Consider the following 19,965-nt stretch of genomic DNA (forward strand, 5'->3'; position numbering starts at 1 on the left):
ATTAGTCCTGTCATGTTTGGTTTGAGTTGGGACCCAGAAAACAGTCTCAGGCAGCAGTCCAAGAGCTTTAAGTGTTTATTTACAAGAGAATGTATGTGCAAAACTAAAGGGAGGCAGGGCTGGTGCACAGGAGTTCTGTGGAGGAGGATAAATGGAATAAGTAATGGTACGGACAACAATGGAGACTTGAGGAATTGGCTGCGGAAAAGAGAATCTGTCTTACTTAAGTGAGGAGTTTGTCGGGCTCTGAGAAGTGGCTTGGTGCAGCAGGTATAGAGGCATGTGTATGATTACTGCAAAAGACAGAGAAAGCAGGAGTTAACAGGCAGGCGAGGCAAGGTCGAGCCAAACTTCACCCACAGCCAAACAGATGCCTGCATTCTGACACACCTCTCCACCTGAGATCAGACAACAAAAGGATTAAAAAAAACAAAACAAAAAAAAAACAAGCACAAAAAACTCACAGCTGCTGCCCCGTGACAGGTCCTTTGCTAAGTTCTCTGTTATGTGCAGGCACAACACTGGTTCATCCCTTGATTTAGGTCCCTTTTTTATGCTTGAATGATTCATAGGTCACTGTTAAGTGGCTTAAAAAACAAAACAAACATTCCTCTGAAAATGGTCACATACAAGGACTGGACTGAAAAACTGAGTGAAAAAGCAGCCAACGTCCAAAGAAAAAACTTTGAAAGACCTTCAGAAAGACTGGAGAACTGTTGCACCTTGGAAGCAAAATAGAAAGACATGTGTGCGGTACTGAATATCACACAATACAATTACAATATGCCCACACCAACAAGTTTATTTTTAAAATGTAGCCCAAGTGTCCTGCTTTTTCCATCCTGGCCGCAATTCTTTATAAAGAGTTTCCTATTAAAGGTTTGTTTGTGTACTGTAGACCTTGCACTGAATAGTGTACACTCAGGGATACAGTGTAACAGCTAACTGTCCAGGATGACAATCTACATCCATTAGAAGCAAAAAAGTTCAGACTGTATTTTATTTTTTAAAAATCCCGGGAAAGCGGTCACAACTGCGCAATAAAGACACAATAACAGAAATGGGGATTTTATTGTGGTAGCTCCAAAGGGAAGTGCAGAGTTTAGCTTGTCTTCGTGTCCTGACAGTGGTGGGGAGCTGGATGAGGGAGAGACGGAGAAGGTGGACTGTAGGGTACAGCCAGTACATACATAGTGGGGTTTTAGGGCTCTGATTCTTTTCGGCCAGGCGGCTGACTTTAGCGGTGGGGTACCTCTTTACGAGGTGAACTGCTCTCTGGGTTACGCGCAAGTGGGAGAGGACAGGTGTGCGAAAACACCTGGAATGAAAGAGGAATAAAGGAGATAGCAAGTAGCCTTTTTTGTTTTTGTTTTTGTTTTTTTTAAAAAGGAGCGTGTGTGTGTCGGGGGAGGACGGGGGACATCGCAAAAGAGCCATCAAGGAGGAAACAGGCTCCGGCCAGACGATCCGTTAGCACGGACACTGCGAGGCAAACAGGAGGCGGAGGAATAAAAGGAGACAGGCTGATAAGGACCACGGGAGAGGAGACCCATTATCGCTAGGGTAAGTTCCCCAATCAAAACATCCGATAGTCGGGGCGTGTTTGCGCCTGAGCAGATGAGTTATCCTATGCACATGTCTGTCCGAAGCTCTATTATGATATAGTCCCTATGCCCCACCACCACCTCCTGCTAACAACAGTCTAATTAACCGCAGCTCCAGCGCATCTTCCGGCTAACTTATCGCATCCTGCTGCATTCTAGTTACATTGTCGCTGTTTTTTGGGGGGGAAGAATGGAAAAGTACCCGCTCGCCTTTCTCATTGTTTCACTGTTCATATCCTAAAAGACACAGCTGAACCTGGAGCGACCGCGGCACCGCCTCTAAACTCAGTCAGCGCACAACTTGGCTAAAACTCGCTGGTATTGTCTCCTCAAATTGCTGGTACACACCGTAGCCACCGCGAGTATTAGCTTAGTCATTACTGTACAGCAGCGGGCCAAAATTCAGTCACTTTTCCACGTCTGTGGGCGTGTTAGCGGCCACGCTGATATCCAAAGATCGGTGCCCATTTAACGCGGAAGCTCCCGTTAATACGGCGGCGGGGTCTGCCTGACTTCATTGTGGTCATTTCGCCCTTATCTGAAGGGCCTCGGCCCGAGTGCAGCCAGTGCGCATGGATGCGGGGACGCCGACGGGCCGTGGCACGTCCTGTGCGCGCTAGGCCGCAGTGGGCTCCGTCTATTCAGTACTGCGGACAGACTTTTGCCACACGCCGCCCGGGGTGTGACTTACAGAAACATTTATCCACTTTTTGCCCAAGGGTTTTATTTTAGCTTTGCAGCGTGTGGCGGCGGTTTAATAAGTCACGCCGGGGAGACGCCTGATTGAATTTTGATTTATGGGTTATCGGGGCGGATTAGCGGGTTAACGCTTTACCAGGTGACAGCTTATCCTGACTAAGCTGCAGTGGAGTCCTCAGATGAGGGGGTTTAAGTATTTTTTTTTCTTAATAGTTTGTTTATGGTGGTTGTGCGTTAGTTGCTCATTGTGTAGTCACATTGTACTCGTGGCAGCTGCACAGCAGTCCAGAAAAGTTGGCTGGTTAGTGAGTGACGCACAGTTTCCTATAAACTCATGTGAAATGGCAGCTACACATTAACCGTAAGCTTTGGGAGTTTTTTTTCTTTTCTTTTTTTTAACAGTAGACCTGGCCTTGGTTTTTAATAGGGGCCATGCCTCTGCTGCTTTATTTAGCACTGCTTGGCCTGCGTTCAGCGGTATTGAATGAAAGCGTCATTTCCTCTGCACCCCCAAGTTTTAATTGGTGTCATCAGCAGCCAGTCTTGTTCTGCTGAGATATTCACCAGGCAGCACCACACATTGCATCAACCCCAGCAGAAACTGATTGGGAATTCCCATCATTTTGGCACATGTGGTGTGGCAGTGGGTGATGAATTCTCAGTAATGATGTTATTAGTGTTAGTTTGATGGTCGATCTGATAAAGATTAAGGCTGAATCCTGTTTTGGCTGAAATATTAAATATATGTGCCTCCTACTCTCCTCTTCTTGGGCTCCACAGCAGGCATGGCAGATGCAGAGCTGGACTTCCAGACCGGTGATGCTGGGGCATCGGCCACCTACCCCATGCAGTGCTCTGCCCTGCGCAAAAACGGCTTTGTTGTCCTGAAAGGCCGACCCTGCAAGATTGTTGAGATGTCCACCTCCAAGACTGGCAAGCACGGCCACGCTAAGGTTGGTAAATTCCTGAAGTACTGAATTATACAGGAGATATCCATGTCCGGACATTTTTATTGCAGTGCTTACAAAATAATAATAACTAGAATTAAAAAATAAAGTCTTCTCCAATATGGGTGCGGTATGATTTCAGTGTAGCGCAATTCTGAAATCATTTTCACTGGAGCAAGAATAGAGGGAGAATTAGCCATGAGAGTCTGTGTTCTTCTCTGAAACAGACACAAGGTCACAGTCATTAATATTTATGCATATGAACTGACACTTTCAGTCTGTTCAAAAACATTCATGTGTCCCAGTTGGGTTATGGTTTTCAACTTTTAGAACATGTTAAGTACTTGGAAAAGTATATACACTAAACTTGGAAATATTATTCATAGCAAATTATGCCTTTAAAAGGATAGCAGGTAGCTGAAGTGCTCTTTACACATGGCAATTTTGTCCATCCAAGTGCATTTTTTGTGCTTGGATACACTTCCACTAGAAAGCAGATTGTTCATCCTGTGTGTGTGTGTGTGTGTGTGTGTGTGTGTGTGTGTGTGTGTGTGTGTGTGTGTGTGTGTGTGTGTGTGTGTGTGTGTGTGTGTGTGCAGGTGCACTTGGTTGGCATTGACATATTCTCTGGTAAGAAGTATGAAGATATTTGTCCCTCCACTCACAACATGGACGTCCCTAACATCAAGAGGATGGATTACCAGGTGAGACGGATGCTGCGGCTCCCAGAACGAAGACACTCAAAGCGCGACGTCTTTGTCACGCTGGGTTAACATTCACATGACGGTAAAACTGAGGCTGTGCAAGGTTGATTTGATCCTGAGGAGTGCATTATTTGTCATTACCGGGGTATGAGAGCGACACCTTTGACAGCACAGTAATAACCACAAATGTGTCGCAGTTTAATAAGCACAAGATTTTCAGATATAATTCTGCGCGACTGCTGGAGGACAGTCTGCAGTCAAATGAGAATTACTTCCTTAGAAAAGAAGGAGGGAAGATTTGCAGACATGGACACACAGAAGGGAAAGCAGATACTGCTGCAGTTACACAGTCGCTAGTTTGAAAGCATGAATGCATCGACATGTCAGAGAGGAAGCACATTAGGTGTAAATAATAAAGATAAAAATGTCTGAGTTTGCTTTGTGGTGGCATTGTGCATGTTGGCTCACTGATGTTATCGTGACCTCCTGCTGTACAAAAATAGAAGCGAGTCATCAATAATGTTGGTAGTAACACTTGTGCTTCACCTGCTGTGACGGGTCAAAATATGCACTGAGAAAAAGAGCCAGTTTAGATTTGGTAACTTGTGAAATAGAAAAGGAAATCTCAGAAGTTGATTTTTATTATACATTATGCATATTTTTCAGGCACAAAAATAGTTGCCTGAAATAACTTTTCCATCTTTTTTTGAAGTGGGCCTATTAAGCTCATTTCCAGCACTCCGGGGAAGGTTGTGGCGTTATGCTAACGCACACCTGAATACTCCAGAACAACAAATTGCCAAAGCATCTGCTTTTATAGAGGTGCTCACACTCGCTGATGATCTGATTATCAGCACCTGGCTGCTGCTTACCCTCTTAATTCTTTATGGAAGAATAAGGGTGTACACAGAGTCCTGTGAAAACGTTCTTTTTTTTTTTACGTGATGTGACAGAATAAGGAAAACCATCGCAGGTTCACTTTAAAAATCACTGGTGTAAAGTTGGTATAATCAGTATTTTTGCAATAGCAATGCATTCATTGATGTCTTGTATGCACTGTGAAGCTACTTCGTGTCTTTCAGCCTACAGCTCACCGCTCCCATCAGCATTATTTTCAGGAACAAGTGCTGTAAAGGATGTGTTTTTACATACTCAGTGCTAGGGCTGGGCAGATAATCTGATTTTACTCTCCCAGTTTTGGCTTCCAACAGTTATGAAAAAAAAAAGAATAATTAAGCTCCATGTGGAGTTTTGTATCATGTTAGAAATCCAGCACACACCTTTCCCATAAACCGCAAAGAGCAGACTCCCTCCCTGTCACTGTTTGCTTAGTTCAGTTTATTTGTTTGTTCAGTGTTATCATATCCATGATTAAAAAGACATCTGAGTTAATGAGTTATGATGCTAGATATTCAGTATTGCTGAAAATCTTGCTGTAATCCAGGAGCCCTACTCAGCACTGGGTGAAAACAAATATAAGGGAGCAGATATTAGAGTCAGGTGTTTCTCTCTGGAGTCAAAGGAGAGTAAAGTGAAGATACTATAAAAGGAAAACGAACATTTGTGAGGTTCTGATAAAGCTCCAAATGTGTAAATAAACCCTGGCTTCACAGTTAAATACCGGCTTTTTAAAATTTTTTATCTCAAACCTTTCATGTACTGATGGAAACTAGGTTACATCATATTTGTGGAGAGACCAAAGAGGTTATTGAGTGTTAGTGCCGCCGCTGTTGATCAGATATGTTGGATTAAACCATGTTGTGTGCAGTAGGTACGCTCACAGCTTAGCAAACTGAAACACAAACTACCAGTTAATTAATTAAATAAGGATCAGAAAGATGAAGAAGATAAAAGTCTGCATGTATCAAAGCTCACAGTGATTAAACATCCTAATTCATTTGAATCTTTTGACTCTTTTCTCATCACTTCCTTTTCTTCTTCCCTCTCTCAGCTGATTGGGATCCAGGATGGCTACCTGTCTCTGCTCCAGGACAGCGGAGAGGTGAGGGAGGACCTGAAGATCCCAGAGGGAGACCTGGGAAAAGAGATAGAGAGCAAGCACGAAGCCGGAGAGGAGATCCTGGTGAGTGCTGTTGCTTTGTTCTCCTGGATCTGATACCTGACAGCTTCCATGGCTGCCTCACTATGAACTTTAGTGGTCACACTTTACATTAAAAAAAAAACCCTTCTTCTCTTTCAGATCACTGTTCTAAATGCAATGGATGAAGAAGCTGCAATTGGCATCAAAGCCTTGGGTAAATAAGCCCGTGCAGGTAAATGCAGAGCTACAGCTGTGTAACCACACAGCTGTTCTCTAACTCCTCCCACAACCACCGCCCTGACCCAAGCCTGCCTGAAGACAAGCGCGTGTGCATATGTGTATTTCATGTAAAATTATGTATGTGGGTGTGTGTGTGTTCAGTCATTACACCACAAGCTGCCAGCATGTGCCATGCCAGTGCCATGTTTGTGTGAAGTCATGTTGTTCATCAGTGGAGTAAGGGGAGGGCAACTCCAGGCATTAAGATCCAAGGCTGAGGTTTGCTGTACAGATGTGACCTTTGCTGTTATTATAAAAATAAAATATGACCTTATTTACAATTACAATTATGCACTATACTGAAAATATCCATGTTTTTAAATATTAATGCATATTTTTGTGTATATATTTGTTTAAACTGGACATGTTAGTGATGTCAGTTGCCAAAATATAACAGATTCGGTGAATATCTTCCAAAATTACAAACTGTATAAAGTCATGGTTACCAAGCAGCATGCCACCGTGGATTTGCCTACCCCTTAAAGAGACAGCTTACCTCCAAATCAAATATGCGTGTTTTCCCTCTGGCCTTAAGTGCTTTTTATCTATCTAGGTTATTTTGATTTGAGTTGCCCAGTTTTGGAGATATCGGCTGCCTCCTCTTGAATATAATGGAGCTAAATGGTGCTCGACTTGCTGTAAAGCACCAAAAAAATACATTTGAAAAAGCAGAAATCATGACACTGCCACTAAAAAAGAAAAATCATATTACCTTGTTTTGAGCAGTTTCATGTAGGAACTGTTTTGTTTCTCTCAAACTACACCCACACTGTGCAGAAGGAAACCTGAAATCCAAGCTGAAGCTACAGGATATTCTTGATTGACAAATGACCTGGTAGTAAATGCATTATGTTACCTAGGCAACCAGAGCTTGCAATGTCCGCTGGTGACCGACCGTCAGCTTCAAAGTGATGCATGTCGAGCAGATCGCTTCCTGTGTGGATGCAATTATTAGCTAATCAGCTAGTTGCACGCTTTCTTTGCCAGTCAACATTTTGATGTTTCTTGACATTTAGTCTTGGTTGAAAAGTAGTTCCAAAATGAAAGCCGTGCCGATGTCAGAGATGCAAGTGAGCCGCCTGCTGCACGTACTTCTTGAAGGCCGTGTGGACGTACTTCTTAGATGTTAAAGCAAGAAAAGGTTTAGGTCCAAGAATTGTTTCATATTGTCCTTTTATCGATTACAACAAAACATTGTCAGTTAAGAGGTGCCAGAACACCAAGAAAAAGTACTCACCATGAGGACAAATTAACACCCTGCACAGTTTGTTCACTAGAGGGCACTCTACAACGCTCCTATTTGGAACAACACAAACACACACACACACACAACAAGCAGCTGATCCGAACAGAGTTGTGCAGAGTGTAGATATTTTAATAAATGACTACACATAACGCACAACATGCTTTGAGTGTCTGAAATAAAAATCAGCTGATATATTGCAATATCGGGTTCTTAAATCACCAAATATCGGTATCAGGATCAGTCTTAAAAGTTGGTCGGGCTCTAGTTGTAACAGTCCGGACTAGTTAAGTTCACTGCGCAACAAACACAATTTACTTGTAGAAAAATGTAACTGTTCTTATATTAAAACATACAAACAGGCATCCAGTAATATTAATCTCTATATTATTGCAGGGTCCTGAGACAACTGTTGTTGTGATCTGGCGCTATATATAAAACTGAATTGAATTATACGTGGAGTGGTTGTGTGGCTGTGTCTACAGACCTGTTTAGTAGCCAACCTTCTCCAGTCAGTTTAATCCATCAGGTGTCGGATTAAAAAAGCAAACCTGCACATTCAGTTGCTTCACTGCAGTAATGTGATCTGTATCTTTTGCGGTGAAAGAAGGGCTCTCGATCCTGGAAACATCAGCTTTCTTGCTGTCACACCACAACCAGTACAGACCGGGGAGATGGCGTCTGTTTCATGTTTGCTGGGTTCGTTTTGGCGATTATAAACGTTAGAAAGAAAACAGTCCATACATTAAAATGCTCACATCAAGGCTTGTGGACTTTTTAAAGTAACCAGTTCATGATTTCTGTAAAGAGACTTTGCTGCTGGGTTAGATAAAAGCATTACTTTGACACTCTGATTTTGAATACCATTCAGGGCCTTTATATCCAAGAGAAGGCAGACATCTCTACAGCCAGGAACCAGGCGACTCGCACCAGAACAATCTAGATGGATAAATAGCACCACGGGCCAGAGAAAGAAAAATATACAAGTTTGATTTTGGGGGGGTGAACTCTTCCTTTAATATACTTTAGTTTGATGTTAACACTATTATGAGCATGTGTATCATTTTTTTATGTAGCACTATGGAATATAAATGAGAAGCCTAAAGTTGATATTGTATTTTTTGATCAGTGTTTTTTTTTCTTTCCTGTGGGTGGCACTTCATTTTACAGCCTCCTCTAGCCTGTTACTTCCTGTATTTCTTAAGAAGCAGCTCGAAGCCTTGTTGTAATTGTTGGGTCAAACTGTGTTATGCACTTTCTTTCCTGTAATTCACCTCCACACTGCAGGCTGTAGAATAAAGTGACTGTTTTTTGTGCAATGTTTCCTCTGCAGAGGCTAGTTAAACTGTCTCATTAAAGTACATCTCTCAGATATATATATATTTTTTTCTTAAGCATCTTCCTTCCTGACTTTTCCTTTCCTCTTTCTTATCCTTCCTCCCTCCCTTTGTAATTCTGTTTCAGGGGTAATCGAGATGCACTGGACCTGGGGAAAAGGAGGGGATGTTGCCTCGTCAATGTTATTCTCCCTCTTTTTTTCTTTGTTTTTCACTCTCTCTCTCCCTCACTCTGTTTTCTGACCCTCCTTTGGGCTCAATTGGAGAACTTTAATGAATAATTGGAGATTTCAAATGGTTAAAAAAAAAAAAAAAATTCTCTATGTACATGCACGTGTCCAGACGTAGTGGAAAGTCTTGCTAAAGATCGAGGCGGTGTACGAGTGTTCTGCAGCTGCCTTCCTTCAGGGGCAAACTGCTGATAATGTCACGACTGCTTTGTTTTCTTTAATTTGTCCCCGATTTATCAAGGGCTTCAACTCCACACCTGCATTGACCCGCAGAGGCTTGCTGAGCATGTGCCATACAGGAGTGAATACATTGCCTTGATTTTGTATTTCTGTATGGCACCATTTCAGCACTGGGATCTGAATAAGCCCCCCCCCCCCCCCCCTGCCGTTTATCATCCTTAGTGTGTCTATTAAACAAAGGTTACCAACATGGCGCGCCGAGGTTCGGTTTGTTTTTGTCTACAGACACGTCAAAGAGAAACAAGAAACCAATCCTCTTCAAGGAGAAATTCTCTTTTCTGTTCTAAAGTCTGTCAGCCAAAACTCAATTTAACTTCACTGTTTGGAGTATTATTTGTTGTACTCTCAAACTTTGAGCAGGCATTCAGGAGGCAGACGAGTTGCGGCAGTTTGGTGTCCTTACTTTGTGTTCATACAGCCAGTCCAAACTGTGCAGAATGTTTCCATGGCCAAAACAAATAAAGATGACACAAACTGTTTGATGTGGCTTATTGTTTATTTAGCAACATTTAAGCAAAAGCTTAAAATTAGACCAGACCTAAACTTGATTTAAGCTGCAGGGGAACGTGGAAAAGAGTTATCTTATTTTTTGGTAACAAGTTGAAACAGTCTTTCAGTTAATCTGGAGTATTTAAGCTGTAGTAGTTCTTCCCGCTACTTGTTAGTGAGCAAAGGAAACTCCAGCCATCACTGATATGACTGTGAATGCAAAGAACAGGATCTGGACTATGCAGTCTGGCTTTTACGCATGTTATTAACGGCTTAATGCACATAAGCACCTCCATAATGGCTTCACAGTGCGGGTAAAATAACAACATTTGAAGTCGTGTAAAATATGAGTTTGAAGCTCACAGATGCACACGTGTAGGGCTGCTTATTAGCTTATTAACAACATTAAAACAAAGCTCAAAAAATAAACTATACAAGGAATAAAACAGAAATCATGTGGCATAATCCAGCCTACTTTAAAAATAAAAAAAAATAAAAAAAATACTTCAGCGCCAACAGGATCGCCAGAATCTTGAGAGAACTTCTGAAATCTCATCATCGGTGAGTTGGGTGATCTACTTGCCGTGGTGGTAAAACCTCTGCCCGCTCTGGCTGTGGGGCAGGAAGCTATGACGGGGAGCACCCTGGGGAGAGCTCTGGAATGGGGCCTGGTGAATGAAAGATGGAACATCACAGTTTTTATATGCACATTAATGAACACCAACAGCAGCACATTAAAAAAAAAAAGGATGTGATGACAGAGACTCTTCTCTCCACAACTCCACTCAAATTCTCCTGTTGATGAGTGATTATCAGTACTAAAAGAGGTGAATTTAGCAGGTAGTAAAATAAGGAGCTTTATTTTAAAACAAACAAACACTGCAGGAGTTTGGCAGGAAATCAAAAATTGGAAATAACAAAGATCCAAGAAGGATAAGGAACCAAACTCTGAGAATGTCAGAAGACAAAGAGGAATAAGACGACAACATTTAAACATTTTGTTTAAATGTTGTCTGTCCACTTAATGTTCAGTAATTACTGTGAGCTCATTCAGTCGTTGCTTATGTTAAATGAGGTTAACTGTGATTTAGTGTCCAGCTGATCTGATCCAAACATAGAACAGCCTTAATAATGAAGTCCCACTGCGTCATCTGAAGTATGGATGTGGTGAAAAACAGCTGCATGTGTGTACTGGAAATTCTTATGGTGATGTGCCTTAATATGTTTATCTTTATCTTTAAATGTGAATTTAAGACCACTGATTACTTTTTAAAGACTGATGGCCACTCTTTGAACGTCTGCAGCCGTGGGAACAAACCTGTCAGGTTTGCAGCGTATGTAAAATATCAGAAATCTTTGCTTTCTATAAGTGACACCAAAGGCTATGCCGTCATTTTGCACAGCAGCCCCTTTTCTCAGGCTTCCTACAGAAACAGTGGAGTTAAGTGGCCCCAGAACACAGGGGAAAAGCAGCTGCTCTGTGTGTGTTTTGAGGGTTCACCTTTGCAGTAGGGATCTGGACAGACATCGACGGTGTGGGCAGCAGGCCTGGGGCAGAAGGATGCATGGCTGGGGGGTGCAAAGGCCTCAAACCACTCTGATATGACAGAACAAAAACTGTGATCAGATCAGGGGAGGACTGCTTGAAGAACAGAGCAGCTTTAGTCCAGCTGCTTCTATTATTTAGACAGTAACATGTCAGAAAGACTTTGATTTGGGTAACTGCAGTTATTCTTATGTTTGATCTAATATGAAAACAATCAGCAGTAAATGAATCTCACATGCTGTCTAACATTCCTTTTTCAGCAACATCTACTTTTTCTGCATCTGAAGGTGAAATGGTCTTACCGCGTCAGTAAAGCCGGACTGTTGGTTAGCATGCTCCAGCTGCTTCTGCAGGGGTATTCCTGCTCCAGGGATGTATCCTGCAGGACAGGATCAGGTTACTTTACAACTACTCTGATTTTTAATTAGACCATGTATTTATCCATAAGTCTAATTAAAAGTAATGACACCCACCTTGCTGGGAGGTGAAGTGACTATGAACGGGGTAACCAGCCTGCTGATGAGGGAGGTACTGCATTGCTTGAAATGCAGATGCACCTGTGGGGAAAAAGGCAAGCTCATTACAATCAATACATCTCACTGTGAACTGATTGTTTTAATGATCAATCAGCAGGTTTCTGACAACACTAACGACACTGAATAACACACCACTGACTCTGGAATAAAGAAAATGATTTATGCACTCAGTGGGGGGGGGTTACATACTGCTGTCAACAAATGTGCACATGCTCAGTGAATATGGCTAGTCTGAGCTGGTGAGAAAGCTGTCAGCTGGACTGTTAACAAAGACTGTTTGAGAAGAGGGTCACAGTTGCTTCTGCTGTTCTCAGACCGCAAGAAATGAGTTCATACTCGATTTATATAAACAAAGTTTATGTCAATCAAAACCAGTTAAAACTGGAGGTACATATGGGCAGAAATGGGCTCAGCCTACTCAAACATGCATCTTGCTCATCAAAAGTATTTTTTGACAATGAAGAAAAAAAAATCACTGAAAATACCAGGACTGTTTCTAACTTCTGATTGGTTGGGCAGCCTTCCCTTTGTCTTTGCATTAAAAAACAAAACAAAACAAACAAAACAAAAAAACCCCAAAACAAAACAAAACAAAACACAAAGAGCTCTGAAGTTGGCACAGAACAAATGGCTGATAGCTCAGACCACCCACCCACACAGAGCTTGTCAGAGGTCAAACACTCAGACATATAATATGCTCTAAACCATGTATGGAATCAAATTACTGTTCCTAACGTTAGCTACAATTTTTTTTGTATTACTGTCAGGCCTCATGTCCTCCCTTAACCTTCAAGCAGTAGCTATACCTTTCTCCTGACTGCCCACTTATTACTTCTACAAGTCCACCCTGACACAGCAGGTTGCAGCCGGCTCACACTGTACACTATGTCAGCTCCTGAGATCCAAGGAAAGACAGAGGGATCCCACAGCACTCATCCCACAAAATGTCTGTGAAGGATGAGTCTTTTTCATCCAGCCGTTACACGTGAAATGTGATCAGTCTGCAGATAATACACATAATTCTGATAATTTTTCTTTGTTCACCTAATGTTTCAATAATTTAAAAAAAATCAGTGTGACACTTGACCTGGGACTCACTGCACCTTATCGCACCCTGCCTTTTTACTGTTTCTTCCTATGGCGTATATTTTTTTCATGATTGGCTGAAACTGATTGGGTGTATGACTGAGTGTGCATGTGGATGCATGTAATTTCTTTTTGTTTTTCACTCTATCACTGTGTATCTCACTGCCCATAAAGGCATCTTATATTACCTCTGATCTGAGAGCTGCTTGCGAAACTGACTGGCACAGAGGGTCCAGGGGCATAGCTGGAGGGATGCTGGGCCTGAGCCACCCCATAAGGCTCATGTACCCCCTGACCTCCGCTGAACTGACCATGCTCTGCTGAGCCTGAGCTGAAACCAGGCGTCTGATAATGACGTGCCTAAAAGAGGACAACGTGGACATGTAAACACTGAAATAGCACACAAGTTACAATAAATAAATTGCATTACCATGAATGCATGAATGATATTTCATGAAATCTCCTAAATTCTTTGAGTGAAACACTCCTTTTACTCACAGGGATCACAGCAGCTGGGAACAGCTGCTTGTTCCGTTCTCCTCCAAGCAGTGCACCAGGTCTGCTGTGGCTGACTGGGCTGCCTGAGGGAAGAAAAGGAGAATGCTGCTTTGTGAAAAACAATTACAACACTTTGACAACACGGGAGAACCTGGAACATTTCTTACCTTGAATGCTGAGAAGGTGCTGTCCTGCATGCATGGGCAGACTGGACTGGTAGCTGGCTGATGTCAATGTTGTGATATCACTAAAGAGACGGCGGACAGAAAGATGGAATATGTAAACTGCAACCAAGAATACTTTAGCAAAACAGGTTAAATTCATTATAAATAAAAACCTCTGCTCTTTTCTTCGTCTCTTCTCCTCTTCGTGGAGAACTTTCTTGAGCTGTAAAAAGAGCTGATGCTTTTCTTCCTGTAGTCCCTGAAGTTTTTCCCCCATCTTCATCACCTGACGTTTAATTGAGGAAATCATAGTGTAAGAAGTCACAAATTTTGTTTTACATAGAGTTGGGAGCACAGACTGCAAGTGAAATGACACATTTCCAACCTGTTCTTTTGTTTCCTCCAAGGACATCCTCTCCTCTATCTCTTTTGTCCTCTTCCTCTCTTCCTCTTCCTTCATCTTCTGCTCCATCATTTTGTCCACCTCTTCCTCCTCTGAAAAATTATGCATGCAGTATAAAAAAAATGAAGATGATTGTCTGCTAAACTTTATGAACAATTAGCATCAGTCAATTGTTGAAATGATCAAAGTCTTTGGTAAACATTTATTTAAGTACAGTACCAGTCAGACTGCTACTGTATATTTATTAAGGCAAGTATACTGTAGTTACATTTAATGTGTACATCTGGGAAAACATGACTGTAGTATAGGTAAATGGTTGTCTTTAAGTTCATTAGTTATACAATATCCCCCAACCATTACACAACATGACACATTACACAGTGTGGTCTTCTGCTGCTGTAGCCCACCTGCTTCAAGGTTTGACATGTTATGCATTCAGAAATGCTCTTCTGCACACCTTGGTTGTAATGAGCAGTTATTTGCGTTACTGTTGCCTTCCTGTCAGCTTGAAGCAGTCTGGCCATTCTCCTCTGACCTTTAGCCTTTAGCATCTACAAGGTATTTTCACCCAGAGAACTGCTGCCCACTGGATATTTTCTCTTTTTTGGACCATTCTCTGTAAACCCTAAAGATGGTTGTGTGGGAAAATCCCAGCAGATCAGCAGTTTCTGAAATACTCAGACCAGCACGCCTGGCACCAACAACCATGCCATGTTCAAAGTCACTTAAATCAGCTTCCCGCCCCATTCTGATGCTCAGTTTGAACAGCAGGGCTTCTTGACATGCCTAAATGTACTGTCTGATTAAATATTTGCATTACCGTGCAGTTGAACTGGTGTACCTAACCAGGTAGCAGGTGAGTGTATTATTACACAGGAAACAGTAATCATGGTTGGACAGATAATTTAAACTTAATGCAAGAACACATAACATTACTCTAAATGGTAGAGATAGGCCTTAGTCCAATTTTACAGAATTACAGAGAAAAAAATGAACATTTATTTGTTTCATTGATTAAATGCTAAAAACAAACTATACTATGGCTCACTGATAATTGTGATCTAGTTTTCCCCTGTCCGACTACAGCTCATTATCTGAACAATGCCTGCTTACTTTTCAGGCTGAGCAACTATTAAAAGCGCGTGCACACGCACGCAAACAGTACCTTGTCTCTTGCGCTCTCTCTCCCTCATGATGTGTTTGTGGAGAGCTCTGGCCATCGCGTTGGACAGCTTGGGTCTCTCAAGCAGGGCGGGCATTGTGACAGGCAGTGGAGGGGCCAGCTGGTGTGGGTCAAAATGTCAGTAATGACTCGACAAGGTTAGATTAAACATTTGAAGTTCATTAAAGTGTGCATTAGATTATCTACGCTCACACCGGTAGAAATTACCCCAGGTGTGACAGCTGAAGGCCTCACTAGCTAGCCGGTACCGGCCCAAGTTAGCATCAGCAGCTATAGCTCCCATTACATGAGACTATTCATAATATAATGCATTACAAGAAAGCATAATAATTTAATATTAAAATCTGCGGATCTTACGCGTATGAACCAGTGGCAAAATACATATATTATAAAAAAATTAAAAAAAACCGGGAGCAAACGTTAGCTAGACTCAGCTAGCTGTAGAATACTGAACTGGTTATGCATTTTATGCTACATGCGCTACTTTTAACTTAGTGCTGATTAAACTGTAAATACTTACTTTTATTTCGTTGTGAGTCGTTTAATAAGAATCTAACCGTCTGACGGTTTTCGACTTGAAAGGACTTAGAGCGGTTAAAATGAAATCCAAACTTCACCCCAAAACATAAACAGACGGCGAGATTGCGACACCGGGGATACTGCTTCACTTCCGGTTCAAAGGCGGCGGCCGCACTTCGAAGTGCACCTTGGGAATTGTAGTTTTTATTGACCTCAGAAACTTCTAAGCGGATGATTTCATTTTCCAGAGTATCGGGTTCGCTCATAAAGTGTTTGTTTAAAAATATTTATATTGGTTTTAGTTATTTATTATCAACTAAAGATTTGATGAGCACAGAAGCCTCCTCGTGCGGAATGTGTTGACAATTTGAAAACCTTGGCAAAAAAACAAAAAAACTATCAGTTTACACAATTATTCTAACAGTAAATGTCCCATTTCATTTTATGGTACTTTGTACCTGTACTTCATGAACCTTTTTGATGATTTGCTACTTTTGGACTGGCACTTCTGAACTCTATTACACCACTCAAATCTCTTTCTTACTACAGGGCTCTTTCACTCATGCACTTAGTTCTACACATTTAACCCAAGACTTCAGTGTATGCACTGGGGTCGCCTTGGAGTTTGGTACCATGGCCAAAGAGACTTTGACTTGCAGACTAGAGAAGCTGGGGAGGGAACTACAAACCTTTGTAGACAACTAGCTCTACCTCCCTGAGGCACAGCCAAGCTTTTTTCCCCTACACTTATTTTGCTGTTGACCACTCAGTTGTTGCTCCCCATCTTACCATTCTGTTTTTGTAATGGTTTAAGTAAGCAAATGAAAGAAATAATAAATGTTTGAGTCAAACAGCTTTTTTTTTTTTTGCGCATAAAAAAAAAAAAAAAATTTCAAACACACACACGGGACTTGCAAAGTCATGCATGACTTTCCAAGTGCCACATTATCAGTGCATCAACAGTAGCTGATATGATAAATCAACCCGCATAACCAGGAACAAAGGGGAGGGAGGACAACACAAATGACAGGTTCAGGCTTTTATATGTTGTGCACACGCCCTCAATTAGCACAGGGCGAGGTTAACCAGTGTAACAATGCATTACATTAACAGCACAACTCTCATGTGGCTAAACCAAAAAGGTAATTATTCACAATCCTGCAGCAAAGTGACAATAAAGACAAACAACAAATAGTTTTTCATCACATTTTATCATGTATGGTCATGAGTGGAGAGAAAGAGCCAGTAATGCAGCTGTATACAGAGTTCAAACTGTACTTTTTTTTTTCTTAAAAAAGGAAACAAACTTAAAAGAAGAAAAATTGCATTCAGCTTTACACAACCCTTAGAAAGTAAGCCATCTAAAAATTAACAACAATAACAACAATAATCATTAGCAGTCAAAATAATAGTCTTACCACTGAAAGCCAAGGATGACTGTTTAGTCTGAATTCTATTATACTCCTTGCAAAGGTCCAATGTGGGGCAGCAAGCAAAATTCTTCTTCTTAACATACTTTTAAATACATCGAACCACTTTTGTTGTTTTTTCCTAGTTAAAGAACAGCAGTAAGTCTTTACGCTGCCTTCGCCTGCATTTACGTGCAGGAAGGTATTCATTTCCCATCCTAAGCTCAAAATAAAACTGGACAACCAAAAATTATCCTCACTCTCAATAACCACTGATTTGAACCCTCCTCCCCTTAAGCCTGGAGTAGCTATAATAGAGGCCTATTTCTAATATTATTTCATTAATCTCATTGTTTATTTAAGTATGATCAGTTGTGACACTAGAAATAGAACTGGCCGTGAGACCACTTAGCCAAAGTTGCTACTGAAAAGAAAAGTGGGAGACAAATACAATTCAGACTGCAGAATAATAAAGACAGAATTGGTTGCGAGAGGGGTAATGTATAGGTGGTGAAAGTGCATCTGACATATTCATTCTGGGACATGTAGGCTGCTGAGCTGGATTTAATATTTAAATGAATGAATGGATGGTGGAGGTCTCAGAAAGGTGGGTAGTGGCTGAAGTGGGATCAGATTTCCCTTTGGCTGTTCCCATACACACTCTCATCACTGTAGGCAATGTAGAGGAAAAAGTCCTCTTCATGATGCTCCTGAGGGGGGGAAAAAAACAGGGAGGGGAGGGGGGGGGGAGATGTTAGTGTGATATCAATAATGTAGGGAGAGGCTAAGGAGGAAAAAACTAAGGCAGCATGCCAGTTAAGACATAATGTGAGAGCATGTGAGTGATGAGGATGCTTAGTAAGACTCTTGCCTGGTACAACAATCCCATGGTAGCTGAGGTGGGTGGAATGACATTGTTTACAAAGAAGAAGAGCGCGTCCTCAGCTCGCAAGTGGATTCTTTTCCGGATGAGGAAGTAAAACTGACCCACTGATGAAAGGGAGAGTGCATAATAGTAGAAATTTCAAATGTAACGTTACCACTCTGTTAAATACAAGTTAGCAACTTTTTACATACAAGGCAATGCTTACCTGTCAGGTCGGAGGGGACAAGGTATTTCTTCTTGTCCAGATCTCCTATTCTGGCTTTGGGTGCTTTCTCCACAATTACCTAAAGGGGGAGAAAAAAAATGTCTTTAATACAAAGACTGCAAACAGAGCAAGAAATACTTTGTTTGAATGCTTCACTGTCTCAGAAAAAGGATGTGAGAGTGCACCAAACTGTAAGTCAAGCGAGGCCGGACGTATCCAACCAAGACGCGGTGTTTATATTTACACAGGTTATATCCTGAAAGTATTTCAGGGTTAGAAAGAACTTGATATATTCACATGTGGGGTTTAATGGGGAAGGAGTTCAAAAAAGAAACCATTTTAAGTATCTCCTCTCCAGTCTAAAAATAGGTCTGGTAAAATATCACTTGCCCACACAGCAAGCATTGACACATCACAATTATTCAGCTGTTTTTTTTTTTTTTCATTTTAATGAATCAGCAACTATTGTGACGTTTTATTTTCTCAGTGCCATTTTATGGTAGTGAATCCTAATTTTAAGACATCTGAAAAAGTCATAGGTCTCTGGGAAGTTGTGAGGGACCATTTAATGACCAAATAAGCACACAAGTAATAGAAAAAAGTTGCTGTTAATCGATAATAGTTAATTGTTCGTGGCAGCAACAGTTTACAACAGGCTATGATTAATGGACTACAAAACGAAAGCTTTAAAGCGATCGTAATTGAAGAGACGAGAGAATTTCGTCAAACTTTATGGAAAGAAAAAAAAAAAACACATTAAATCAGCTGATACTTGTGACACAGACGGCCTCGACAGGCCAGACTAAGTAGGAAAAGCCTTCCTGATTTATTTTCAAGAGCCAGGGCGACGTAAACAACCCCGTTTTGTTGACAGTAGCTATTTTAAGGCGCACCGCTGCGTTTCAACATCCAGCTAGACTACCAAGGGTCCGTACACACCTGAATGTAACCACCATTATCTGGGCAGCAACGATCATTCACGGAACAATTATACGGAGCTAACACCTGCTGGCCTGCTCGGAGCGGCCGAAATTCCTGGTTAACCCCTGTCGTAGTTCGCTATGCGTGGCGCTTACAACGTGGCAGTAAACAGAATAAGCATAATAACTTGTAGCTACACTATTACATTTATCTTCCAAGCGTGAATTAGTGGTTAAAAAAACAATCAACCAGCATAACGAAACGAAACGAAACGAACCTCACGGCAGCGTAACAGCCATGCAACCCAGCTAGCTGCCAAGCCGCTAACGTTAGCTACTTACTGGCACCCTGTCCGGATACTTCTTCCTTATTTTTTCGCCTTCAGACCGCCTCTTCTCAAAGGGATGCTCTTCTTTGTACTGAAACTTCATCGTTAAGAGAGATGACAGACCACAAGTCGGTCACTCCAGCGGTATCACTGTTTGCTCTTAAGCAACGACTCGAATCGCGGACACACAAACACAATCGATGCTAACTAGCCTTAGCCTCGCCACAGCTGTTTTCCTAGTGCGACTGCGGCGGAGGGATACAATAACAACAATGACGTAGAGGAGAGGGTAGTTCGCAGGGGCGTACCTCACCTTGTTTTAAACCCCAATAACGTCGACTGTGTGGTGATAATCGACGCGTATTCAAGAAAAAAATAATCATCTTGAAATAAGCAGTCTACAAAGAGCTTGGAAATCGACGGCGCACCTTTCTTTTCTTTTTTTTTTTTATGGGGAACTATTTTATT

At 41.7% G+C, this 19,965-nt stretch overlaps 3 protein-coding genes across 4 annotated transcripts; 1 reads left to right on the forward strand and 2 right to left on the reverse strand.

The window, feature by feature from the left end:
* The first annotated feature begins 1,102 nt into the window (after window positions 1-1,102).
* Window positions 1,103-9,803, forward strand: LOC115797165 (eukaryotic translation initiation factor 5A-1). Of its 2 annotated transcripts, none has more exons than XM_030753665.1 (6): window positions 1,103-1,563; window positions 3,084-3,256; window positions 3,850-3,954; window positions 5,906-6,037; window positions 6,155-6,227; window positions 8,982-9,803. In XM_030753665.1, the coding sequence occupies exons 2-5, from the start codon at window positions 3,089-3,091 to the stop codon at window positions 6,215-6,217; spliced, it is 468 nt and encodes a 155-aa protein (XP_030609525.1). In that variant the 5' UTR covers window positions 1,103-1,563; window positions 3,084-3,088; the 3' UTR covers window positions 6,218-6,227; window positions 8,982-9,803. The 2 variants fall into 2 exon arrangements, with proteins under 2 accessions (XP_030609525.1, XP_030609526.1); XM_030753666.1 differs by lacking the exon at window positions 8,982-9,803 and adding an exon at window positions 8,389-8,891.
* A 10-nt stretch (window positions 9,804-9,813) lies between these two features.
* gps2 (G protein pathway suppressor 2) lies at window positions 9,814-16,001 on the reverse strand. Its single transcript, XM_030753667.1, has 11 exons — window positions 15,750-16,001; window positions 15,212-15,329; window positions 14,029-14,138; window positions 13,817-13,929; window positions 13,647-13,726; window positions 13,480-13,562; window positions 13,170-13,341; window positions 11,833-11,916; window positions 11,662-11,738; window positions 11,315-11,410; window positions 9,814-10,481 (listed from the first exon to the last, which is right to left on the reverse strand). The coding sequence occupies exons 2-11, from the start codon at window positions 15,303-15,305 to the stop codon at window positions 10,389-10,391; spliced, it is 1,002 nt and encodes a 333-aa protein (XP_030609527.1). The 5' UTR covers window positions 15,306-15,329; window positions 15,750-16,001; the 3' UTR covers window positions 9,814-10,388.
* Window positions 16,002-16,940: 939 nt separating this feature from the next.
* gabarapa (GABA(A) receptor-associated protein a) lies at window positions 16,941-19,764 on the reverse strand. The gene is made up of 4 exons (XM_030753669.1): window positions 19,511-19,764; window positions 18,249-18,327; window positions 18,029-18,147; window positions 16,941-17,867 (listed from the first exon to the last, which is right to left on the reverse strand). The coding sequence occupies exons 1-4, from the start codon at window positions 19,598-19,600 to the stop codon at window positions 17,787-17,789; spliced, it is 369 nt and encodes a 122-aa protein (XP_030609529.1). The 5' UTR covers window positions 19,601-19,764; the 3' UTR covers window positions 16,941-17,786.
* Window positions 19,765-19,965: the final 201 nt, after the last annotated feature.

Source organism: Archocentrus centrarchus, chromosome 18 (genome assembly GCF_007364275.1).
Source record: "Archocentrus centrarchus isolate MPI-CPG fArcCen1 chromosome 18, fArcCen1, whole genome shotgun sequence".
Taxonomy (NCBI): domain Eukaryota; kingdom Metazoa; phylum Chordata; class Actinopteri; order Cichliformes; family Cichlidae; genus Archocentrus; species Archocentrus centrarchus.

What these genes read in the sequence shown, in the direction of transcription:
- LOC115797165 (XM_030753665.1), top strand. Translation starts at nt 3,089, where the DNA reads ATGGCAGATGCAGAGCTGGACTTCCAGACCGGTGATGCTGGGGCATCG. An exon ending in GCAAGCACGGCCACGCTAAG is followed by an intron (nt 3,257 to 3,849) that starts GTTGGTAAATTC and finishes GTGTGTGTGCAG; the next exon opens with GTGCACTTGGTTGGCATTGA. An exon ending in TCAAGAGGATGGATTACCAG is followed by an intron (nt 3,955 to 5,905) that starts GTGAGACGGATG and finishes TCCCTCTCTCAG; the next exon opens with CTGATTGGGATCCAGGATGG.
- gps2 (XM_030753667.1), bottom strand. Translation starts at nt 15,305, where the DNA reads ATGCCCGCCCTGCTTGAGAGACCCAAGCTGTCCAACGCGATGGCCAGA. An exon ending in GCACCTTCTCAGCATTCAAG is followed by an intron (nt 13,563 to 13,646) that starts GTAAGAAATGTT and finishes TTCTTCCCTCAG; the next exon opens with GCAGCCCAGTCAGCCACAGC. An exon ending in TCACTTCACCTCCCAGCAAG is followed by an intron (nt 11,739 to 11,832) that starts GTGGGTGTCATT and finishes CCTGTCCTGCAG; the next exon opens with GATACATCCCTGGAGCAGGA.
- gabarapa (XM_030753669.1), bottom strand. Translation starts at nt 19,600, where the DNA reads ATGAAGTTTCAGTACAAAGAAGAGCATCCCTTTGAGAAGAGGCGGTCT. An exon ending in TGTCCCCTCCGACCTGACAG is followed by an intron (nt 18,148 to 18,248) that starts GTAAGCATTGCC and finishes CCCTTTCATCAG; the next exon opens with TGGGTCAGTTTTACTTCCTC. An exon ending in CCATGGGATTGTTGTACCAG is followed by an intron (nt 17,868 to 18,028) that starts GCAAGAGTCTTA and finishes TCCCCCCCTCAG; the next exon opens with GAGCATCATGAAGAGGACTT.